At 53.3% G+C, this 19,592-nt stretch overlaps 1 protein-coding gene across 1 annotated transcript; it reads right to left on the reverse strand.

Annotated features, from left to right (window-relative positions):
* Positions 1–18,797: 18,797 nt before the first annotated feature.
* LOC133925515 (heavy metal-associated isoprenylated plant protein 47-like) lies at positions 18,798–19,592 on the reverse strand. Its single transcript, XM_062371419.1, has 3 exons — positions 19,587–19,592; positions 19,374–19,452; positions 18,798–19,222 (listed from the first exon to the last, which is right to left on the reverse strand). The coding sequence occupies exons 1-3, from the start codon at positions 19,590–19,592 to the stop codon at positions 18,903–18,905; spliced, it is 405 nt and encodes a 134-aa protein (XP_062227403.1). The 3' UTR covers positions 18,798–18,902.

Below are 19,592 nucleotides of genomic sequence, written 5' to 3' on the forward strand. Positions count from 1 at the left end.
AAAGAGAAGCTCGAGACCGCCTTTGTCTCACGGGTCAACCTCGAGCATATGCTGGAAGACATACTCCGGCGGATGCGGCGGGCCGTAGAGAAGGGTGGTCTCGGACGGCTCGTTGAAGGCGAGAAGGGCGACGGCCCCGCACGACAAGTGTTGGGGCTGCAGCAGGTCTGCGAGCGCCTCGAGGCCCTGCCTTGGGCAGTCCAGGAACTCGCCGCCCAGGAGGGACGTGGCTTGGCACATGCAGTGGCCGAGCACGTTCTGGCCTGCTACCGAAGCAGGGACCCAAACTTCCCGTTGGAGCCGGCGCGGGAGGGAGTGGTCGAGGCTGAGGGAGAGGCCGCCTGGGTAGCGGTCCGGAGTACCGCCGCCGTGGTGGCGGCCGGCTTCAGGCGAGAGGTGCCGCCACCGCCAGCCCCCGGGGACGACTCAGAGGATCCAGCCGACGCCTCTGCTGCCGACTAGATCTTTTGTAGTCTTTTTTCTTTTGTTGTCTTGATGAATGTAGATGTAGGAGTGAACCCTTAGAAAATACCTTGTATATATCCTGTGAATATTAATGGCAGTTTTTCCTTGGGCTCGCAACTCCAGTTTCTCTGAGTGTTTGATGTTTCTTCTGGTGTTTCACTTTGAAGTCCCGGGGAGTACTCAGTCGGGCCGTTCCCGACCTTCCCGTCCCCGAGGATGAAGTTGTCCTGATCGCTGTTGCTGGCGCAGTCGGCCTTCAAGCTCTCGCGAGTTCGCATTGCCTAAGTTAAGAAACGAAGACACAGACTCCCCTGCCTGGGAGATAGATCGATCCCGCTCGGAACACGCCGTGCCTAGTGAACACTTTTTCACTTTGCGACCACTCAGTTAGTAGAAGGGAGACGCGTGCGGGCGAGAATGTGACCAAGAGTCCTCGCGGTCCGGTGGTGCCCGGGCTTAAAACGGGCCGTACCGAGCACTAACAGCCCGCCCCCGAGACCTGAGCTCCGGACTACCCGAGCAGCTCGAGCGATAGGATTACCCAGGGCACCCGAGGACTCGGCAGTGCTCAGGGTCCTTAAAAGCGGACCGAACACCACGACCACCACGAAGGGCTTCGGTCAGACATTAACGCACGCGCGCTACTCCTTTCTGCAAACCGTTCTGTCGTTCTGGGAAAAAGTAGACACGCGGCAGGGTTTTTGCGTGCGAGGAGACCACCTCACCGAACAGATTAAGGCGCGAGAGCCCCCGAGAATGACTCGGAAACATAAATTTACTGAAAGCAGACTTGTCTGAATATAACCACTCACCAGACAGCTGTCGGCCTTCCGGCCCACCGATCCAGGAGGAGTGTGCTTCCGAGCTCGGGTGCCCGGGGACTTGATTCTTTCAACGGAGCGCCCGAGCGCCCAAAGGTATATGAGGCTCCTGGGGTCGGGTGATCCCGACCACCCATGCCTAAGTGGTAGGACCACCCGAGGACCCTTGGGGCAGACCAGAGACCGGGGCATTGAAGCCCTCGCGATCAAACTGCTCGTGATTGCCAGCCTGTGACTTAAGAGAGAATATAGAATTTCTTTGTCTGGCGCGCTCTGTTAGTGCGGTACTTACTATAGACTGCTCCCATTTTCGACCTGAGACCTCTCGAATACCCAAACCGGCAGACAAGAGCGGGCAGGGGCATAACCCAGAGGTCCTATGGTTCGGTGGCGCCCGGGTATGACAGACCAGACCGAGCACCGACAGCCCGCTCCGGGGGCCCGAGCTCCAGACTACTCGAGCAGCTCGAGTGATGGGATTACCCAGAGCACCCCGAAACTCGGTAGTGCCCGGGAGCCTGCCATGACGCCGAACACCACAGCCTACCATGTCGGACGTAAGTCAGCGGCGACTGCTCGCATGCATACCGATCGGGATTCTTTTATCAGCGGGGAAAAAGAGAGAGAGCGAACTTTTTCTCGCACAACCGAGCACCTCACCAGACAGATTAAACATACGGAATCCAGAAAAATATTTTGATATAGCGATTGCTTATTGAAATACTGAATGTGCAATATTTACAAGGTTGGGCGACAGCGACTTACCCAAGGGGCGAAGCCCTCGGACTGCTTGGGCGGGGAGAAACCCCCGGCCTTGCTGACCTGAGCCGCGAGCACGACCATCTACGGGTAGAAACGTCGGAGATGCTCGATGTTCCACGGATTCGGGAGTGGCTGTCCTTCCTCAGTCGCCAACCTGAAAGAACCTGCCCGTGGGACCGCGATCACGGTGAAGGGACATTCCCACACAGGGGACAGCTTATTCATTCCTTCGCGCGACTGGACGCGTCGGAGAACTAGGTCCCCCACCTCGAGAGACCGGGCCTGGACATGGCGCAGATGATAACGCCGCAGACTCTGCTGGTACCGAGCCGCCCGGACAGCGGCACGCCGCCGGCGCTCTTCCAGGTAGTCCACGTCGTCGCGTCTTTGCCGCTCCTGCTCACCCTCAGAGTATGCATGCACTCGAGGGGAGCCCAGAGTGAGCTCGGAGGGGAGGACTGCTTCGGCGCCATAGACGAGGAAGAACGGAGTCTCCCCGGTGGCGCGGCTTGGCGTAGTCCGATTAGCCCACAGCACGGCTGGCAGCTCATCCACCCATCCCTTCCCGTGCTTAGCGAGCACGTTATAGGTCCGGGTTTTGAGGCCCTTCAGTATCTCCGCGTTGGCGCGCTCGACCTGCCCGTTACTCCGAGGATGAGCGACGGAAGCGAAGCAAAGCTTGACGCCGAGATCTTCGCAATAGTCCCCGAACAAGGCACTAGTGAACTGGGTGCCGTTGTCGGTGATGATCCGGTTCGGGACGCCAAAGCGGCTGGTGATGCCGCGGATAAACTGGAGCGCCGTGTTTTTGGTCACCTTGATGACTGGGACCGCCTCCGGCCACTTGGTGAACTTGTCGATAGCGACATATAGGTATGCATAGCCCCCGACTGCTCGGGGGGAATGGATCCAGAATGTCCAAACCCCAGACCGCGAAAGGCCATGACAGGGGAATGGTATGAAGAGCCTGAGCTGGCTGGTGAATCTGCTTTGCATGGAACTGGCACGCCCTGCAGCGCCGAACCAGCTCGGAAGCATCCTGGAGAGCTGTAGGCCAGTAGAAACCTTGCCGGAAGGCCTTCCCGACCAGTGTGCGGAACGATGAATGTCCACCGCACTCGCCCTCGTGGACCTCAGCGAGAAGATCGCCGCCTTCTGCCCGGGAGATGCATTTCAGGAGGACACCTCCTGCGCTACGCCGGTAGAGATCCCCATCTACTATGGCATAGCGTCTGGACTGCCGAGTAACCCTTTCGGCAGACGCCTCATCCCCGGGTAAGAACTTTTCTTTCAAGTACCCTCGGATGTCAGACATCCACGAGGCATCTTGAGAACATTCGGCGAGCACAGCGCACTCGCCGGACGGCGGCGCCCTGACGGGGCTTCCCACTGAGGGCACCGCCGGGTCCCCTGAATTGAGTTCGAGGTTTCCCCTTCATCCTGTTCGGCAGGCAGGACGGAAGGCCGTGTGAGTCTTTCTTCAAAGACTCCGGTAGGGACGCGCGCACGTGAGGAGGCCAGGCGAGAGAGCTCGTCGGCCAGAGCGTTGTCGCGGCGAGGGATGTGCCGCAACTCGAGGCCATCGAAGCGTCTCTCGAGCTTCCTGACCGCAGCCACGTATGCCGCCATTTGAGGATCCGTGCACTGGTACTCCTTGGATACCTGGTTGACGACCAGTTGGGAGTCCCCTTTGACCAGGAGGCGACGAATCCCGAGCCCCACCGCAGCCCGGAGGCAGGCGATGAGACCTTCATACTCCGCCATGTTGTTGGATGCGCGGAACTGCAACTGCACGACGTACCGGAGCTCTTCACCTGTTGGGGAGGTGAGAACCACTCCGGCCCCTGCGCCTTTAAGCGAGAGGGAGCCGTCGAAGTGCATGACCCAGTACCCGGGCGCGTCGTGCCAGGGATAGGCAGAGATCTCTTCCGAGACAATGTAGGGGACGGGCGTCCATTCTGCCAAGAAGTCGGAGAGTGTCTGGCTTTTGATTGCCTGGCGACTGACGAAGTGTAGGTCGAACTCCGCCAGCTCGACCGCCCATTTGACAACGCGCCCGATGCCTTCCCGGTTCCGGAGAATGGGTCCCAGTGGATAGGTGGTAACCACCGAGACCTTGTGCGCCTGGAAGTAGTGGCGCAGCTTCCGGGAGGCGACGAGTACGGCATAGAGTAGCTTCTGCGCCTGGGGATACCTTGTCTTGGCTTCCCGGAGAACTTCGCTGACGAAGTACACCGGTCGCTGTACTCGGCGGGCCCGGACGGCGGCCCCACCCGGGGGGCTGCCGCAGCCCCCAGGGTCGGCGGCATGGTCGGGGCTGGCCGGGCACTCGGGCTCGACTCCTTGGCTGGGAAGAGCAGTGTGCTCGGGCTCGACCCCTTGCCCAGGGGGAGCCACGAGGACAAGTGAGTGGTCGGGGGCCTCTGGGAGCTGGGACCCAGCACCCGGCCCCAAACACTCATCGCGCTCCACCACCAGCACTATGCTCACGACCTGAGGAGTGGCCGAAACGTAGAGTAGTAAGGGCTCACCTTGAGAGGGAGCCACCAACACGGGTGGCGAAGTAAGGTACTTCTTTAAGTCGCGGAAGGCCTGCTCGGCCTCCGGCGTCCAGTCGAAACGACCGGATTTCTTTAGAAGCTTGAAGAGGGGGAGTCCTCGCTCCCCGAGCTTGGAGATAAAGCGCCCGAGAGCTGCCATGCAGCCGGTGAGACGCTGGACCTCCTTGAGTCGGGCCGGGGGTCGCATCCGCTCGATGGCCCGAATCTTCTCCGGATTGACCTCGATTCCTCAGCCAGAAACCAAGAAACCAAGGAGCTTGCCCGCCGGCACCCCGAAGACACACTTCTCCGGGTTGAGCTTGAGGCGGGTAGTGCGGAGACTGTTGAAAGTCTCGGAAAGGTCCTCGAGCAGGGTGGCGCGGTCTCGGGTTTTGACCACGAGATCGTCGATGTAAGCTTCGATGTTGCGACCAACCTGCGAGTCAAGAGTAATACGAATAGCGCGCTGGAAAGAGGATCCAGCGTTGCGAAGGCCAAAAGGCATTGACATGTAGCAATAAGTCCCCACTGGAGTGGTAAAAGCAGTTTTTTCCTCATCCCCTACGGCCATGCGAATCTGGTGATACCCAGAGTTTGCATCTAGGAAGCATAAAAGATCGCATCCCGCAGTTGAATCTATAATTTGATTAATGCGAGGTAAGGGGAAGGGATCTTTAGGGCAAGCCTTCTTAAGGTCGGTGTAGTCCACGCACATGCGAAGCTTGCCGTTGGCCTTCGGGACGATGACTGGGTTTGCTAGCCAGTCGGGGTGGAGGACTTCTCGGATGAATCAGGCGTCAAGGAGCTTGCTGACCTGCTCGCGGATAAACTCCTGGCGCTCTGGCGCCTGCCGCCGGACCTTCTGCTTCACCGGGCGGGCGTCCAGACGCACCGCCAAATGATGCTCGATCACCTCCCTAGGGATCCCGGGCATGTCGGACGGTTGCCAGGCAAACACGTCTATGTTAGCCCGGAGGAAGGCGACGAGTGCGCTTTCCTATTTGCTGCCCAGGTCGCCGCCGATACGGACGACCTGGGTAGCGTCTTCGCCCACCACGACCTCCTTCGTTGGAACAGAGGTGTCGGCGGCGAGTCGGGCTTTGGATGAATAGGGTCCTGGGCCCCCTGTAGAGCCATCGACCTCGGCCTGCGCTGAGACCAGAGCCATGTATGATTGTTCAGCGCAGGAGACGGCGCCGCCGGAGTCGGCGATCACAGAGATGGAGCCTGCGGGGCCGGGCATCTTAACCGTAAGGTATGCATAATGCACGGCCATCATAAACTTGGCGAGCGCCGGACGCCCGAGGATGGCGTTGTAGGGGAGAGGGAGCTCCGCGACATCGAAGAGGACACACTCCGTGCGGAAGTTGTCCCGGCTCCCAAACGTTACAGGCAACTCAACCTGCCCAAGGGGCAGGGAGTGCCCGGGGGTCACTCCACAGAAGGGGAGCGACGGCTTTAGGCGTCGGGAGGACACCTGCAGCTTCTCAAAAGCCTCTTTGGAAAGGAGGTTGAGGCCGGCACCACCGTCGATCAGCACTCTGCCGACCTTGACATTGCAGATAGTGGGAGACACTACCAGAGGTAGCCGTCCCACGGCTGCAGTACTGGCGGGGTGATCAGCCATGCTGAACGTGATCGGAGCATCCGACCAACTCAGGGGCCTTGTGGCCTCCTCGCTCGGGGTTGCCGAGCACACCTCGCATCGCATGACCTTGATGCTGCGGCGCGAGCAGATTGTGTAAGCGCCCCCGTCGATGAAGGCGACAGCGTGCTCAGGCTCCTGGAAGCCGAGCTCGGTGTTGTCGGGGGCGACCTCAGTATCGCCTCCTCCGCGGGACTCGTCGCGCTCCCTCTGGCACTGCTCCACAAGCCCTTTGACCGTACGGCACTCCGTGAGGTCGTGCCATCTGGTCTAGTGTATGGGACACCATTTACCTGGCTCGGGCCCCGCGGGAGCGGGGGCCCTCGCTGGAGCAGGAGCTCGGCCTGGGGCCGGGGCTCTTGCTGGAGCCGGGGCCCTTGCTGGAGCCGGGGCCCTTGTGGGCACGGAGGCCCGAGGACGAGCCCGAGCAGGGGCCCTGACGGGACGTCGATCGACACCCGGCCGGCGCTCTTGCCGGTGGTCGGGCTCTTACGGCACCCTGTGAGCGGGGACCTGGGTTGGCTCAACAGGAGCGGCCTCGCGCTTCCTCCTCTTCTTCTTTTCCCGCTTGTCGGAGCAGGAAGAACTTGGTTGGTCGGAGGCGGGGCGAGGAGCATGCCACGCCCTGGCCTCCGCAGCCTTGGCGCACTTATCGGCCAGTGCGAAGAGTTCCGCAGTGGTCTCGATCTCGTGCGTACCTAGCTTTTCGAGCATCCGCTCATCGCGGACGCCCTGCCGGAAAGCAACAATAACAGCATGGGGGGCCACTCGTGGAATGGTGTTGCGAACCTGGCTGAAGCGTTGTATAAAGCGCTGTAGCGTCTCCCCTTCCTGCTGTTGGACGGCGTGAAGGTCGCACTCCAAACCGGGGCGCGTAAACGTGCCCTGAAAGTTGGCCACGAACTGGTGGCACAGGTCATCCCAGGAGCCGATAGACCCTGGGGGTAAGTTCATAAGCCAAGAGCGGGCGGAGCCCCTCAGGGCAACATGAAAGTAGTTTGCCATCACCTTTTCGCTGCCTCCGGCCGTTTGGACGGCCGTCGTGTAGATCTGGAGGAACTCGACGGGGTCGATGGACCCGTCGTACTTCTCCGGCAGCTCGGGGCGGAACTTGGAAGGCCACCTGACCCGGTGGAGCTCGGCGGTGAAGGCGCGGCAGCCGGTGCCGTACCCCGCAGCGCGAGCGGGGGTCCTCGGTGGCTAGTGGCGGCGAGCCGGGGATCCCCGGTGGCCTTGGGCCGGGAAAGCGGAAGCCTGGTCCTCTGCCCCGACCCCCTGCCGGGTCTCCCGCTGACGCTCGAGAGTAACTCGGGCATCCTCGTGGCCCCTACGCTCGTTAAGGCGCAAACGAAGGTTCCGGGCTTCAGACACGGCCAGGGGGACGGCACTCCGCCTGGAGACCCCCCGGCCCGTGCAGGTGTTGCCCGTTGAGGAGCCGGCTCTGGCGGCACCATGCTGGGAAGTGGTGCGAGGACTCCCGGCCTGCACCTGGCGACGAGCGGTGCCGACCAAAGCAACGACATCTTGGATCCACCGACCTTCCGGAGTGTTCGGCGTGGCCTGAACGGGCGGGTGCCTAAGGAGAGCATGTGCTGCAAGCAGCGCGCTCCCTGGGCTGGCCTCGCTGAAAGCGAGCCTGCGGCGAGGTGGCACCCGACGTGGTCCAGAGGCGGACCTAGCGGCCGGGGTCCCGACCACCTGCTTGGGGTCGGAAAGTGCGTCGGCAGCGGCGGCGGCGGCCCTGATGGGCCCAGCGCCTTGATCCCCTTGAGCGGGAAAAACCGCGCACGTGGATGGCGGCTGCTGCTGACATGCAGTAGCGACTGGGCTCCCTCTGACGTCGGGCAGCGCTCCGTCACTGGAAGTGGAGCCGGAACGCTGGAGACGGTGCCCACCGGCCATCTTTTCCTGTGGAAAAAAAAAAGCGAAACAAACAATCCAGGGATATTCCCCCCTACCTGGCGCGCCAGCTGTCGGAGGATGAACTCCTGTCGCAGGGATCCCGAGAGACCCCTTTTTAGAGATTCGGCCGGGGGGATGATCCTGGACAAGCTTGTTTGGGAAATAAGCGGGAACGGAAATAAATGCAGTGGCTGGTGGGAAATGATCGTTCTAGTGCGAGAAAGATGGGTGCACTGGGGTTTAGACAGGTTCGGGCCGCACGGAGGCGTAACACCCTACTCCTGTGTGAGTGCTATATTTATCCTTGAAGGGAATTCTTCAAGGATGTATCTGGTTACAGGGGAGAGCCGTTTACAGAGAGCTTGAGGCTCTCGTGTTCTAGCTCGGCTTGAGCTGGTTCGAGCGTGGGCGTTGTCGGGCTTTTTTGCCTTGTTTACCTTGTTCTTCGGTCTGTCTCCAGAGAGCTTCTCCTTTTCCTTGAGCTCTCCATCCTTTCCTTTTATAGGCACGCCGACCTCGACTTATCCAGAATGGGAAAGAGGGGGCGCGAATGCCAAGGCGCCACGGAGAAAGGCGTTATCATTCCGTCTTGGCGAAGTGACAGGGGCGGTGGAAAAAATGCGGCGCGCATCCGACCACCCGCCACTGGGGATGCCCACCGGCGCCATTAAGGGGGCCTACCGGGCAGCCTCAGAGGTGCCCGGTGCGCCCACCCTGTCTTGTTCTTCTGCCAGGGCAGGGTGGCAGGCGGAGCGCTTCAATTTTGGCAACGTTATCCCGAGGCATCCGGATGAAACGGGACGGGACCCGTGCATTAAATGGACCCACGCCCCCTCGCCAGTGCATGGCAGGGTCTGACACTAGGGCGTGGGCTGCTGAGAATGTCAGGATGTCAGGCCGCGCGTGCCTATTAAATGCGGCATTGGGCCATTGACTGGCTGACACCTCGACGATGGGACCCCTTGGGTCGTCAGACGATCTTGCGCGAACCTTCGGGGAACCGAGTCCTCGGGGGCTGCCACGTGCAGCCCCGAGCACTCTCTCCTGAACACTCCGGTGAGACCTTCGGGGAACCGAGTCCTCGGGGGCTGCCACGTGCAGCCCCGAGCACTCTCTCCCGAGCACTTCGGTGGGACCTTCGGGGAACCGAGTCCTCGGGGGCTGCCACGTGCAGCCCCGAGCACTCTCTCCCGAGCACTTGGGTGAGACCTTCAGGGAACCGAGTCCTCGGGGGCTGCCACGTGCAGCCCCGAGCACTCTCTCCCGAGCGGTGTTTTGGATCATCGGGGGACTACAGTACTCGGGGGTAAGTGAGAACCCTTCCGAGCACTTCCTTCCCGGTATTTGGGTTCTACGGATCATCGGGGAACTGGGGTGCTCGGGAACCAGAGGCGGCAGCGCCGAGCACCTTCTCCCGGGACTTAGTTTCTTCTTATCTTGCAGGGTGGACCTTGCGGGATGGTGACATGTGGCGGATGGCCGGCCCGGTCTCGGGACTCAGGGACCCCTGGTTCCGAATACACCGACAATAGTCTACTCCATCCCGTTGTGTTGGCATGCACCAACGAACGGGAGAGTAGGTCTCTAAAACTCATCACTCTTGAGATCCTGCAAAGGGAGAGGGCGAATGAGGTTTTCGGTAAGCGCTCGTCGCGGCTGCTCACGATCTGTTTCCTCTACATCATCATGGTCACTTCGACTAATTCATTATCTTTGTCATCGTTTACTGCTTCGACATCACGGGAGCCTCTGCATCACACGTCGTCATCGGGTACGTACGTTGCTATCTAGTTGAATCCTACTCGCGTGATAGTCGGAGCTAGTCTAGACTCGTCGGAGCTAGTCGAGTCTTACTTGAGTGATAGTCGAATTTAGTCGAGGCTCACCAAAGCTAGTCGAAATTTAGTCGATATTGATTATTTGCATTTATTCTTATTCATGTTATATCCAAAATTAAATTAAATTAAATGTGAAAGTGTCATTTTCGAACACTTTGTGACGTTAGTACCAATTCTTTTTTTTCTGGGAAACGAGTTAACTGGTAACTGCTCTAGTAGATTCTTGATTGCAAAGAATTAAGCACATATTAAACAAAGTTTCAGAAGAACGACACGTCGGTTCAGAACTTCAGATGGTGTGACTCGGCATCGCAGACTTTTGCTCAAGTCAAACAATGCACCTCAATCCTCAAACGGACCAGCTTTATACAAAGCAACTTAGACTTTTGCAGCTTATATACTAAAAAATATCGTGAGATCCACCAGAATAACCGCGGGGGTTGGAGTTGATGTGATTGACCTCGAACATGATAATGCCGTTGTTGTAAGGGGGGATGATTACTACCTAATCCAGGAATTTGAGTCACACATCCCTTTGTTATTACAACGATCTACATCACTCGGTCGGTACGGAGTTGGCTGATCTTCTTCATCAGCCACAAACTGCCTTCAGTTTCATTTGAACACGAAGGCCATAGAATGATTCAGTACGCAATCCAAGGTCAAGGTTTGCGTCCTTAATTTGTCGTCCATTTGTCAAAGAAATACCCATTCAGGGATCTGCGCACATATGAAGTAATGCACTGATTTGTCATTGTATGCCTGTTGTTACATCTGTTTCGTGTAGTATGCGAGACATGGCGAGTCTGCCGTATGAGCTCGGCCAAGAAGAATCTTGGAGCGGTTGAGAGGTAGATGCCACTAATCTGACCGAACTAACTTCTTCCGCTTGCGAAAGCAAGGTGTTGTCATGAACTACGTCATGGATATACGAGTACAGGGAAAGAAAGGTAAAAATTCAAAATTAGATAATATATATGAGTGTATTTATCGAAATAGATAATATATAGTCGTATTTATTAATTTAGCATCCGTATTTGACGTATGATGTACCAAAAAAAGCTATTTTTAACACATGATGTGCCGAATATAGTACTGTTGCTCGTATTCGGCACATCGTATGTCAAAAATGGACTGTATTCGGCATATGGTGTGCCAAATACAACACCGAAAAATACTTTTTTGATACCGACATGACCGTATACCGAAAAAGCAGGCGTGACATGACTGTGTACCGAAAAAGTATTTTTGGCACACGGTGTGCCGAATACGGCAAAGTATTTTTTGGCACACCGTGTGCCGAATACGGTAATGTTACCCGTATTCGGCGTGTGACGAATACAGCAATATTACCCATATTCGGTACACGGTGTGCCGAATATAGTCTATTTTCGATACATGATGTGCCGAATATGGGCAACAGTGCTGTATTCGGTACACCGTGTGCAAAAAAGACTTTTTCGGTACATCGTATGCCAAATACGAATGCTAAATTAATAAATACAACTACCTGTTGTCTATTTCTGTAAATACGTTTAGGTATATTATCTAATTTTAGATTTTTACCAGCAAAGAAAATACCTATTACATAGTGTGAGGGTAAGAGTGTTGATTTTATATGGCGGAATAGCCATTATCGCCCCCCTCAACTTTCTCCCAAGGTTCAATTCCGTCCTTCAAATATTAAACTGGCCACTCAAGTCACTCAACTTTCCTTTTTTTTCAATCTAGTCCCTGCACCGATGTGGTCTGTCCCGTTGCTTTTGAAATGGTCCGTCCCGTTGATATACGCTTTTTCAATGTGTCCAGAAGCATGCAAATAGATTATGCAAGCATGTCGTGTTAGACTGATCTCTCACTAATTAAGCCTAACGGCTTAATTAGAACCTTGACCCGCGCCCTGATCGGGGGCGTCCAGCCCATTTTGGCTGGTGGGCCCCCGTCGCCAGCGCTATAAAAAGAGGTGGGGGCCGGGGCGCTCGGTACGAGGTTCACCGCGCCGCTAGTCACCCCACCGACACCTAAACCCTAACCGATCTAGAGGAGAGGGCGCTGTGCCAACGGGAAGCTCCACCTGGCCCTCTACGTCACGCCCTGGACTACGTGCGCCTACGTCACCATCGTCGCACGCCGGCGAGCCCTTCTGCCCCCGACCGTCGCTGCCCTAGCGCAGAGCTCCACCGACGAAGCAGAGATGGCGGGTTCTAGCAACCCTACTCCAACCACTGGAGTCTCAGGTATGAACCCATCCATCTCCCCCCTCTCTCCCTTCTACTCTCGGTAGTGCGGTCATCAGATTGTTGAAGATGAACATCACATGTCTAACAATGGCATCAGAGCCCACAACCAAACCCTAACCCTAACAGTTCATCTTCGACTAGAAGGGGGGGGGGGATGTCTCACCTCTTCTGGCCGTAGATCACCGCCGTGGGCGGCAGAGTACTCGCACCGCCGCTCGACGGCGTGCGGCACAGAGCCGAGCCCCGAGCGCCTCCTCCGCGGGCTCAAGGGGTCAGGCACCACCGTGAAGCCACTCGACGGCGGCGCGCTCACCCCTAGGGGAGCGCGCACGCCGGCGAGGAGCCTCGCGGCGGCACCGTCTCTCCTCTCCGGCGCCGGTCGCCGCGGATCGCCTCGGTCGTCACCGTGTCGCCGCTCAGTCTCGCGAGAGAGAGAGGAGATCGAATGGGTTAGGGTTAGGGCGAGGGGCGCGGCGACGTCGGGTTTTGTTCGGCCGAGATCGCCGCTGCGCCGTCCGATCCAAATGAATGGCTGAGATCGACGCGGGCGGGCGCGGGGGCGCGCTGACGGGCCGAATTGGCGACCCAGGCCCAGGTTGCGGCCTGGGCGCGCGTCGGCCGTCGCGGGCGCGTCCGCCGCGGGCCGCTAGCGGGCCAAATCTCCGGCCGGGCCGTCAAACAGTAAAGGTTTTCGACCAAAAAAAAAATAATAATAAAGCTGGGCCCAACAGTAACGGGCCGAAAGTGAAATGGATGGGCTGTCAAGGCCGAAATGGCGTTTTCAACAGTATAAAAGTATCTATACTGTTTAGCATTTTTTAGAAAGTATTTAAATTGAAATATTGGTGTGATTTTTATGCAAAAAATTTATCCAACGATAATTTTGCCCAGAAAATTATAAAGTCTAGAAATAATTCTGGAAAAATAGTATAAAGTATTTAAAATTGTTTTCCGCTGCGTATTTTCATTATTAAATTCAAACCAACGGGAGAATTTAATTCTGGAAATGAAAATGATGATTATTATTATAATTTTGTTATTATTCTGACCAACGTTGATTAATAGCAATATTATAATAATATTAATGTATAATCTCATGTATTAATTCTATTTCTGCCCAACGGTGATATAGAATTAGTGCAGGGAACAGTTGTATGTTTTGATTTTAACCAACGTTGCAATCAAGGCATGCAATTGTGGTGTCTTTTCATGTTCTCACATTATTTGAATTGTATTTTCAGGAGGGTACAACTTGATGGGTTGTATCAATGAGATTCCAACTCTGAAAGGTGACAACTATTCAGAATGGAAAAAGAAGATCGACCTAGCCTTCATCTTGGCTGAGGTTGATTGGGTAGTCACCACACCGTGTCCTACAGATCCTGTGGCACCAGTGAGGGAGACAAACGAGGCTGATGCCGCTTGGGCAACCAAAGATAGGGATTATCAATCCCAAAAGATGGCCTATGACCTTGAGCATAGGAAGTGGGTCACTGCCAACAAAAAATATTTGGCAGTGATAAAGAACACGATTGAGCCTGCTATTGTGGGTTCGATCCCAGATTGTGACACTGTTACTGAGTACCTGAACAGAATAAAGAGTCAGTTTACTGGCTCTTCAAAGACTTATGCTACCCAGCTGATAAAGCAGCTGGTAACAGAAAGATACTCAGGTGGAGGCAGTGGCATAAGAGAGCACATACTGAGGATGAGCAACTTGGCATCCAAGCTCAAACCAATGGATCTGACTCTAAAGGATGAGTTCCTTATCCATTTGATTTTTGCTTCTTTGCCAAAAGAGGTTGATACATTTGTTGTGAACTACAACATACAGCCCGAGAAGTGGGATTTAGAAAAGCTCATTGCTATGTGTGTGCAAGAAGAGGAAAGGATAAAAGCTTCACATGGTGGTTCCATCAACTATGTGAAAGAGAATAACAAGAAAAAGAATTTCGATGCCAACTCTCCAAAGGGCAAGGGCAAAGGCCCCATGCAGCATCAACAAAAGAAATTCACAGTGGAGAAAGATCAGTGTCTTCATTGCAAGAAGACGGGGCATTACAAGAAAGACTGTCCCGAATTCTTGAAAATGATAATGGCAAAGAAAGGTGAGAACATTATTACGTTCATAAATGAAATCCTGTATGTGAGTTATTCGAAATCTACATGGTGGATTGACTCAGGAGCAACTGTTCATGTTGCAAACTCATTACAGGGATTCCGTTCGACGAGGACTACGCAAAGAAGCGAAAGACACGTTAAAGTCGCAAATGGAGTCCAAGCAGATGTTGAAGCCGTTGGCGACCTTCCTCTGGAGCTTGCTGATGGATTCACATTAATTCTTAGAGATGTGCTTTATGTCCCCTCTTTACAGAGGAATTTGATTAGTGTTTCATGTTTGGACAATGACGGATATGATTGCCATTTTGGAAATGGCAAATGTAAGATAACATTCAATAATGCATGTGTTGGGATTGCTATCTTACAAAATGAGTTATATTTGTTATCACTACGTGATGAAGTAAATGTTATATGTGATAGTGAAAACGTATCCTCGTCTGCGGATGTAAACAGAAAACGAAAGCGAACTCAAGATGCGTCGTCGAAATTATGGCACTGTCGTTTAGGCCATATTTCGAGGGGGAGAATAGAGAGACTAGTAAAGAATGATATTCTTCCTCCATTAGAGTTCGCAGACTTAGAGCAATGCAGAGATTGCATAAAAGGAAAATATGTAAAGAAAATTAAGAAAAATGCCAAACGAAGCACAGGAATATTAGAAATAATCCACACAGACATATGTGGTCCATTTCCTGTGAAAAGTGTGGATGGTTTTGACTCGTTCATAACATTCACAGATGATTACTCCCGTTTTGGCTATATTTATCCAATTAAAGAAAGAACAGAAGCATTGGATAAATTTAAGATATTCAAAGCAGAAGTTGAGAACCAACACAGTTTAAAGATTAAGATAGTCAGATCTGACCGTGGAGGGGAGTACTACGGTCGTCATACCCCGTATGGACAGATTCCTGGACCTTTTGCAAGGTTCTTACAAGAAAATGGAATAGTAGCCCAGTATTCTACACCGGGCGAGCCTCAGCAAAATGGAGTAGCTGAAAGGCGTAACCGTACCCTGATGGATATGGTGCGTAGTATGATGAGTTACTCATCCCTACCATTGGGTCTATGGATAGAAGCATTAAAGACAGCAATCCATATTCTCAATAGAGTACCAAGTAAATCGGTGCCCAAGACACCGTATGAGTTGTGGACAGGGAGAGTACCCTCACTAAAGCATTTACGTGTGTGGGGGAGCCCAGCTGAGGCCAAGGTGTTTAACCCAAACATTGGGAAGCTAGATCCCAAAACAGTTAGTTGCCATTTCATTGGCTATCCTGAAAGATCGAAACGTTATCGTTTCTACTGCCCTGATAGACATACAAAGTTTGTGGAAACGAGACACGCAATCTTCCTAGAAGATGAGATGATGAGGGGGAGCGTGGTAGCTCGAGAGTTTGACCTTGAGGAGAAGCGGGAATATGTGCCCACTCCGTTGACTCATGAGCCATTCTTCTCACTACCCGTTGTAGCTGCACCGACAGTGGAAGACACTGTGATGCAAGCACCTGTGGTTGTCCCTCCTGTGGCAACAACGAATGAAGATGTGGAACCTGTGCTTCAGGAACCCATGGAAGCTATTGCCACAGATCAAGGGGAGCAACAACAGCCTCAACTTGAAAATGTTCCAAATGTGGAGGCTCCTAGAAGGTCTCAAAGAGTGAGAAGATCAGCTATCCCTGACGATTATAAAGTGTATAACATCGAAGAGTTTCAAATGGAAGGTGATCCTACCTCGTTTGAAGAAGCCATGAGAAGCGAACACTCATCCAAGTGGCTTGAGGCCATGGAAGATGAGATAAGATCAATGAGTGCCAACGAGGTTTGGGACTTAGAGGAAATTCCTAAAGGAGCCAAAACAGTGGGCTGCAAATGGGTCTACAAAATAAAATATGACTCCCAAGGGAATATAGAAAAGTATAAAGCGCGACTTGTGGCAAAAGGCTTTACGCAAAGAGAAGGGATTGATTACAATGAGACCTTTTCTCCAGTCTCATGTAAAGATTCCTTCAGAATCATAATGGCGCTGGTAGCCCACTATGATTTAGACTTGCATCAAATGGATGTAAAGACAGCATTCCTTAACGGGGATTTAGACGAGAGTGTCTATATGGCACAACCGAAAGGCTTTGTCGTAAAAGGAAAAGAACGTCTGGGATGCCGCTTAAAGAAATCCATTTATGGGTTGAAACAGGCTTCAAGGCAGTGGTACTTGAAGTTTGATAAGACAATAAGACAGTTTGGGTTCAAAGAAAATGTAGAGGACAATTGTGTATATTCAAAGTTTAAAAGTGGAAATTATATCTTTCTGATCTTATATGTGGATGACATCTTGCTTGCGAGTAGTGATGTCAGCCTAATGAAAGAAACAAAGAAGTTCTTGTCCTCGAACTTTGATATGAAAGATCTCGGTGAAGCTACATATGTTCTGGGAATTGAGATACACCGAGATAGAAGCAAAGGGGTATTAGGACTGTCACAAAAGGCATACATAGAAAAGGTCTTGAAAAAGTTCAGTATGCATAAGTGTAGTGCCTCACCTGCACCCATAGTCAAGGGCGATAGATATGGGGATTTTCAATGCCCAAAGAATCAATACGAGATCGATCAAATGAAAGTGGTACCATATGCTTCAGCTGTCGGGAGCTTACAGTATGCGCAAGTTTGTACACGCCCTGACATAGCTTTTGTCACCGGATTACTTGGCAGATTTCAAAGTAATCCAGGACCAGAACACTGGAAATTGGTAAAGAAGGTCTTGCGTTACTTGCAAGGCACAAAAGGCCTCATGCTAACGTACAGAAAATCAGATTCCTTGCACATAGTAGGGTACTCGGATTCTGATTATGCGGGAGATGATAGAAAGTCCACGTCAGGGTACGTGTTTACTCTCGCAGGAGGAGCAATATCATGGAAAAGCTCCAAACAAACCGTCACTACATCGTCCACAATGTATGCCGAGTTTGTAGCATGTTACGAGGCAACGGGGCAGGTGAACTGGCTAAAGAAGTTCGTACCCGGTTTAAAGGTGGTTGACGACATCTATAGACCACTAAAGTTATACTGCGATAATTATCCGGCAGTACAGTACGCTCACAACAATAAGTCAAGTGGTGCTGCCAAACACATTGACATAAAGTATTACGTTGTGAAGGATAAAGTCCGGGATCAAATCATAAGTCTCGAGCATATAAGTACAGCAAGGATGCTCGCGGATCCGCTAACGAAAGGCTTACCACCCAACGTGTTCAAGGAACATGTAGCCGGCATGGGGTTAAGGGATAGCCTGTGATTCCTGGACTACTAGGGCCCAAAAGTCAAAGAATCTGTTTCAAAACAGAGACGTGCTTGTAGCTACCAAATCTATCGGCGATTGACCGTGACGATGAAGTATGCTCTATGCAACTATCTGTGATGGAATGGGATAAAAGTAAAAGTTTAAAAGTAAAAGTGTAGAGTGAGATCAAGGGGGAGAATGTTAGACTGATCTCTCACTAATTAAGCCCAACGGCTTAATTAGAACCTTGACCCGCGCCCTGATCGGGGGCGTCCAGCCCATTTTGGCTGGTGGGCCCCCGTCGCCAGCGCTATAAAAAGAGGTGGGGGCCGGGGCGCTCGGTACGAGGTTCACCGCGCCGCTAGTCACCCCACCGACACCTAAACCCTAACCGATCTAAAGGAGAGGGCGCTGTGCCGACGGGAAGCTCCACCTGGCCCTCTACGTCACGCCCTGGACTACGTGCGCCTACGTCACCATCGTCGCACGCCGGCGAGCCCTTCTGCCCCGACCGTCGCTGCCCTAGCGCAGAGCTCCACCGACGAAGCAGAGATGGCGGGTTCTAGCAACCCTACTCCAACCACTGGAGTCTCAGGTATGAACCCATCCATCTCCCCCCTCTCTCCCTTCTACTCTCGGTAGTGCGGTCATCAGATTGTTAAAGATGAACATCACATGTCTAACATGTCGGACTCGGACGACACCAGCATGATACATGCAAGCATGTCCAAAAGCATGCATGAAAAAGTGTTTATGTGAAAAGGTGTCCGGCGACACCTTGTTCAGTAGGTTTGTTTTCCGTCCAACAAATATATCGCTTGTTGGATGAATAATATCTTGATATCGTCCTCCCAATAAATGACGGTAGTTTAGATAATATTTTAAAATAATTATTTATTTTTTGCAAATATTAAAAAATAAAAAATATATATATTAAAAAACTCTCAGTTCCGTAACAATAGGCCTAAACCAAGACAACGGGCCCTGTATAGGCCTGATATCACAATCGGGCTAATCATCCTCCGATTACTGCTAAATTGACGAATCTCACAAAAGACAAAACTGAATCGAATTAAACCACATTCTTTTTGGAGGTCCTGAATCAAACAACACTTACAAACCCCTGATTAACACGAGACCGCAACCATGCTAATTTCTCAGAACAAAATTCTCAAAATACCTAGGTAATATCTTAGGTTACTACGTGCTTCCGGAGAACATCATCCGGAGATCGATCGACTCCGAATGGTCCTCGTATCTCGTTTTTCTGTTCTGTTCGGCTCTGCTGGATCTACAAGATAGTGCACCAAGGCTCCGTGTGGGAGTCGTCGGCGTAGCAGTGGCCGGCGTACGGGTAGACGACGGCCGGCCGGGAGTAGTAATAGCCCGGGTGAGGGTACCACTGCTGCGGGCTCGCGGCTACGGTGGCAATGGCGGGCTGCTCGTCCGCCGGCTTTGTCGCCTCCTCGGCTCCGACGGGCTCCACCTTGACGATGTCCGCGCGGCCCACCTTCCTCCGCAGGCAATATGTCAGGCTTGTGGCGTCCACGCCGTCGCCGACCACCACCAGCTGGTCCTTCTCCTCCCCTTCGATACCCACAGATTCCACCCCTGCAGCCACGACGGCACAGATCGATATGATCAGTTGCTCTGCGGCTCACGCCCGTGCGTGCAATCGTCTCAGACGTGTGATGCCGATCGGACGGGTCACGTGCAGGCCTCACGTACAGGATACTGATCCGGCAATGCAAGCAGTTCTTACCGTGCGTCGAGGCAGCTATGCCCAGAGCTTTCTTCCGGCACTTGTCGCACCTCAAGTGCACCTTGATCACAATCTTTTGCTGGAAAAAAGAATAGCACACAGAGTTTATGTGTTTCAGGTGATGAAGACAGAGACAAGTGTTTCAGGTGATGAAGACAGAGACAAGTGTTTCAGCTGAAGAAAACCCTTCCCGACAGAAGGATTGACTCTTACCTTCAT

Source organism: Phragmites australis, chromosome 7 (genome assembly GCF_958298935.1).
Source record: "Phragmites australis chromosome 7, lpPhrAust1.1, whole genome shotgun sequence".
Classification (NCBI taxonomy): Eukaryota; Viridiplantae; Streptophyta; class Magnoliopsida; order Poales; family Poaceae; genus Phragmites; species Phragmites australis.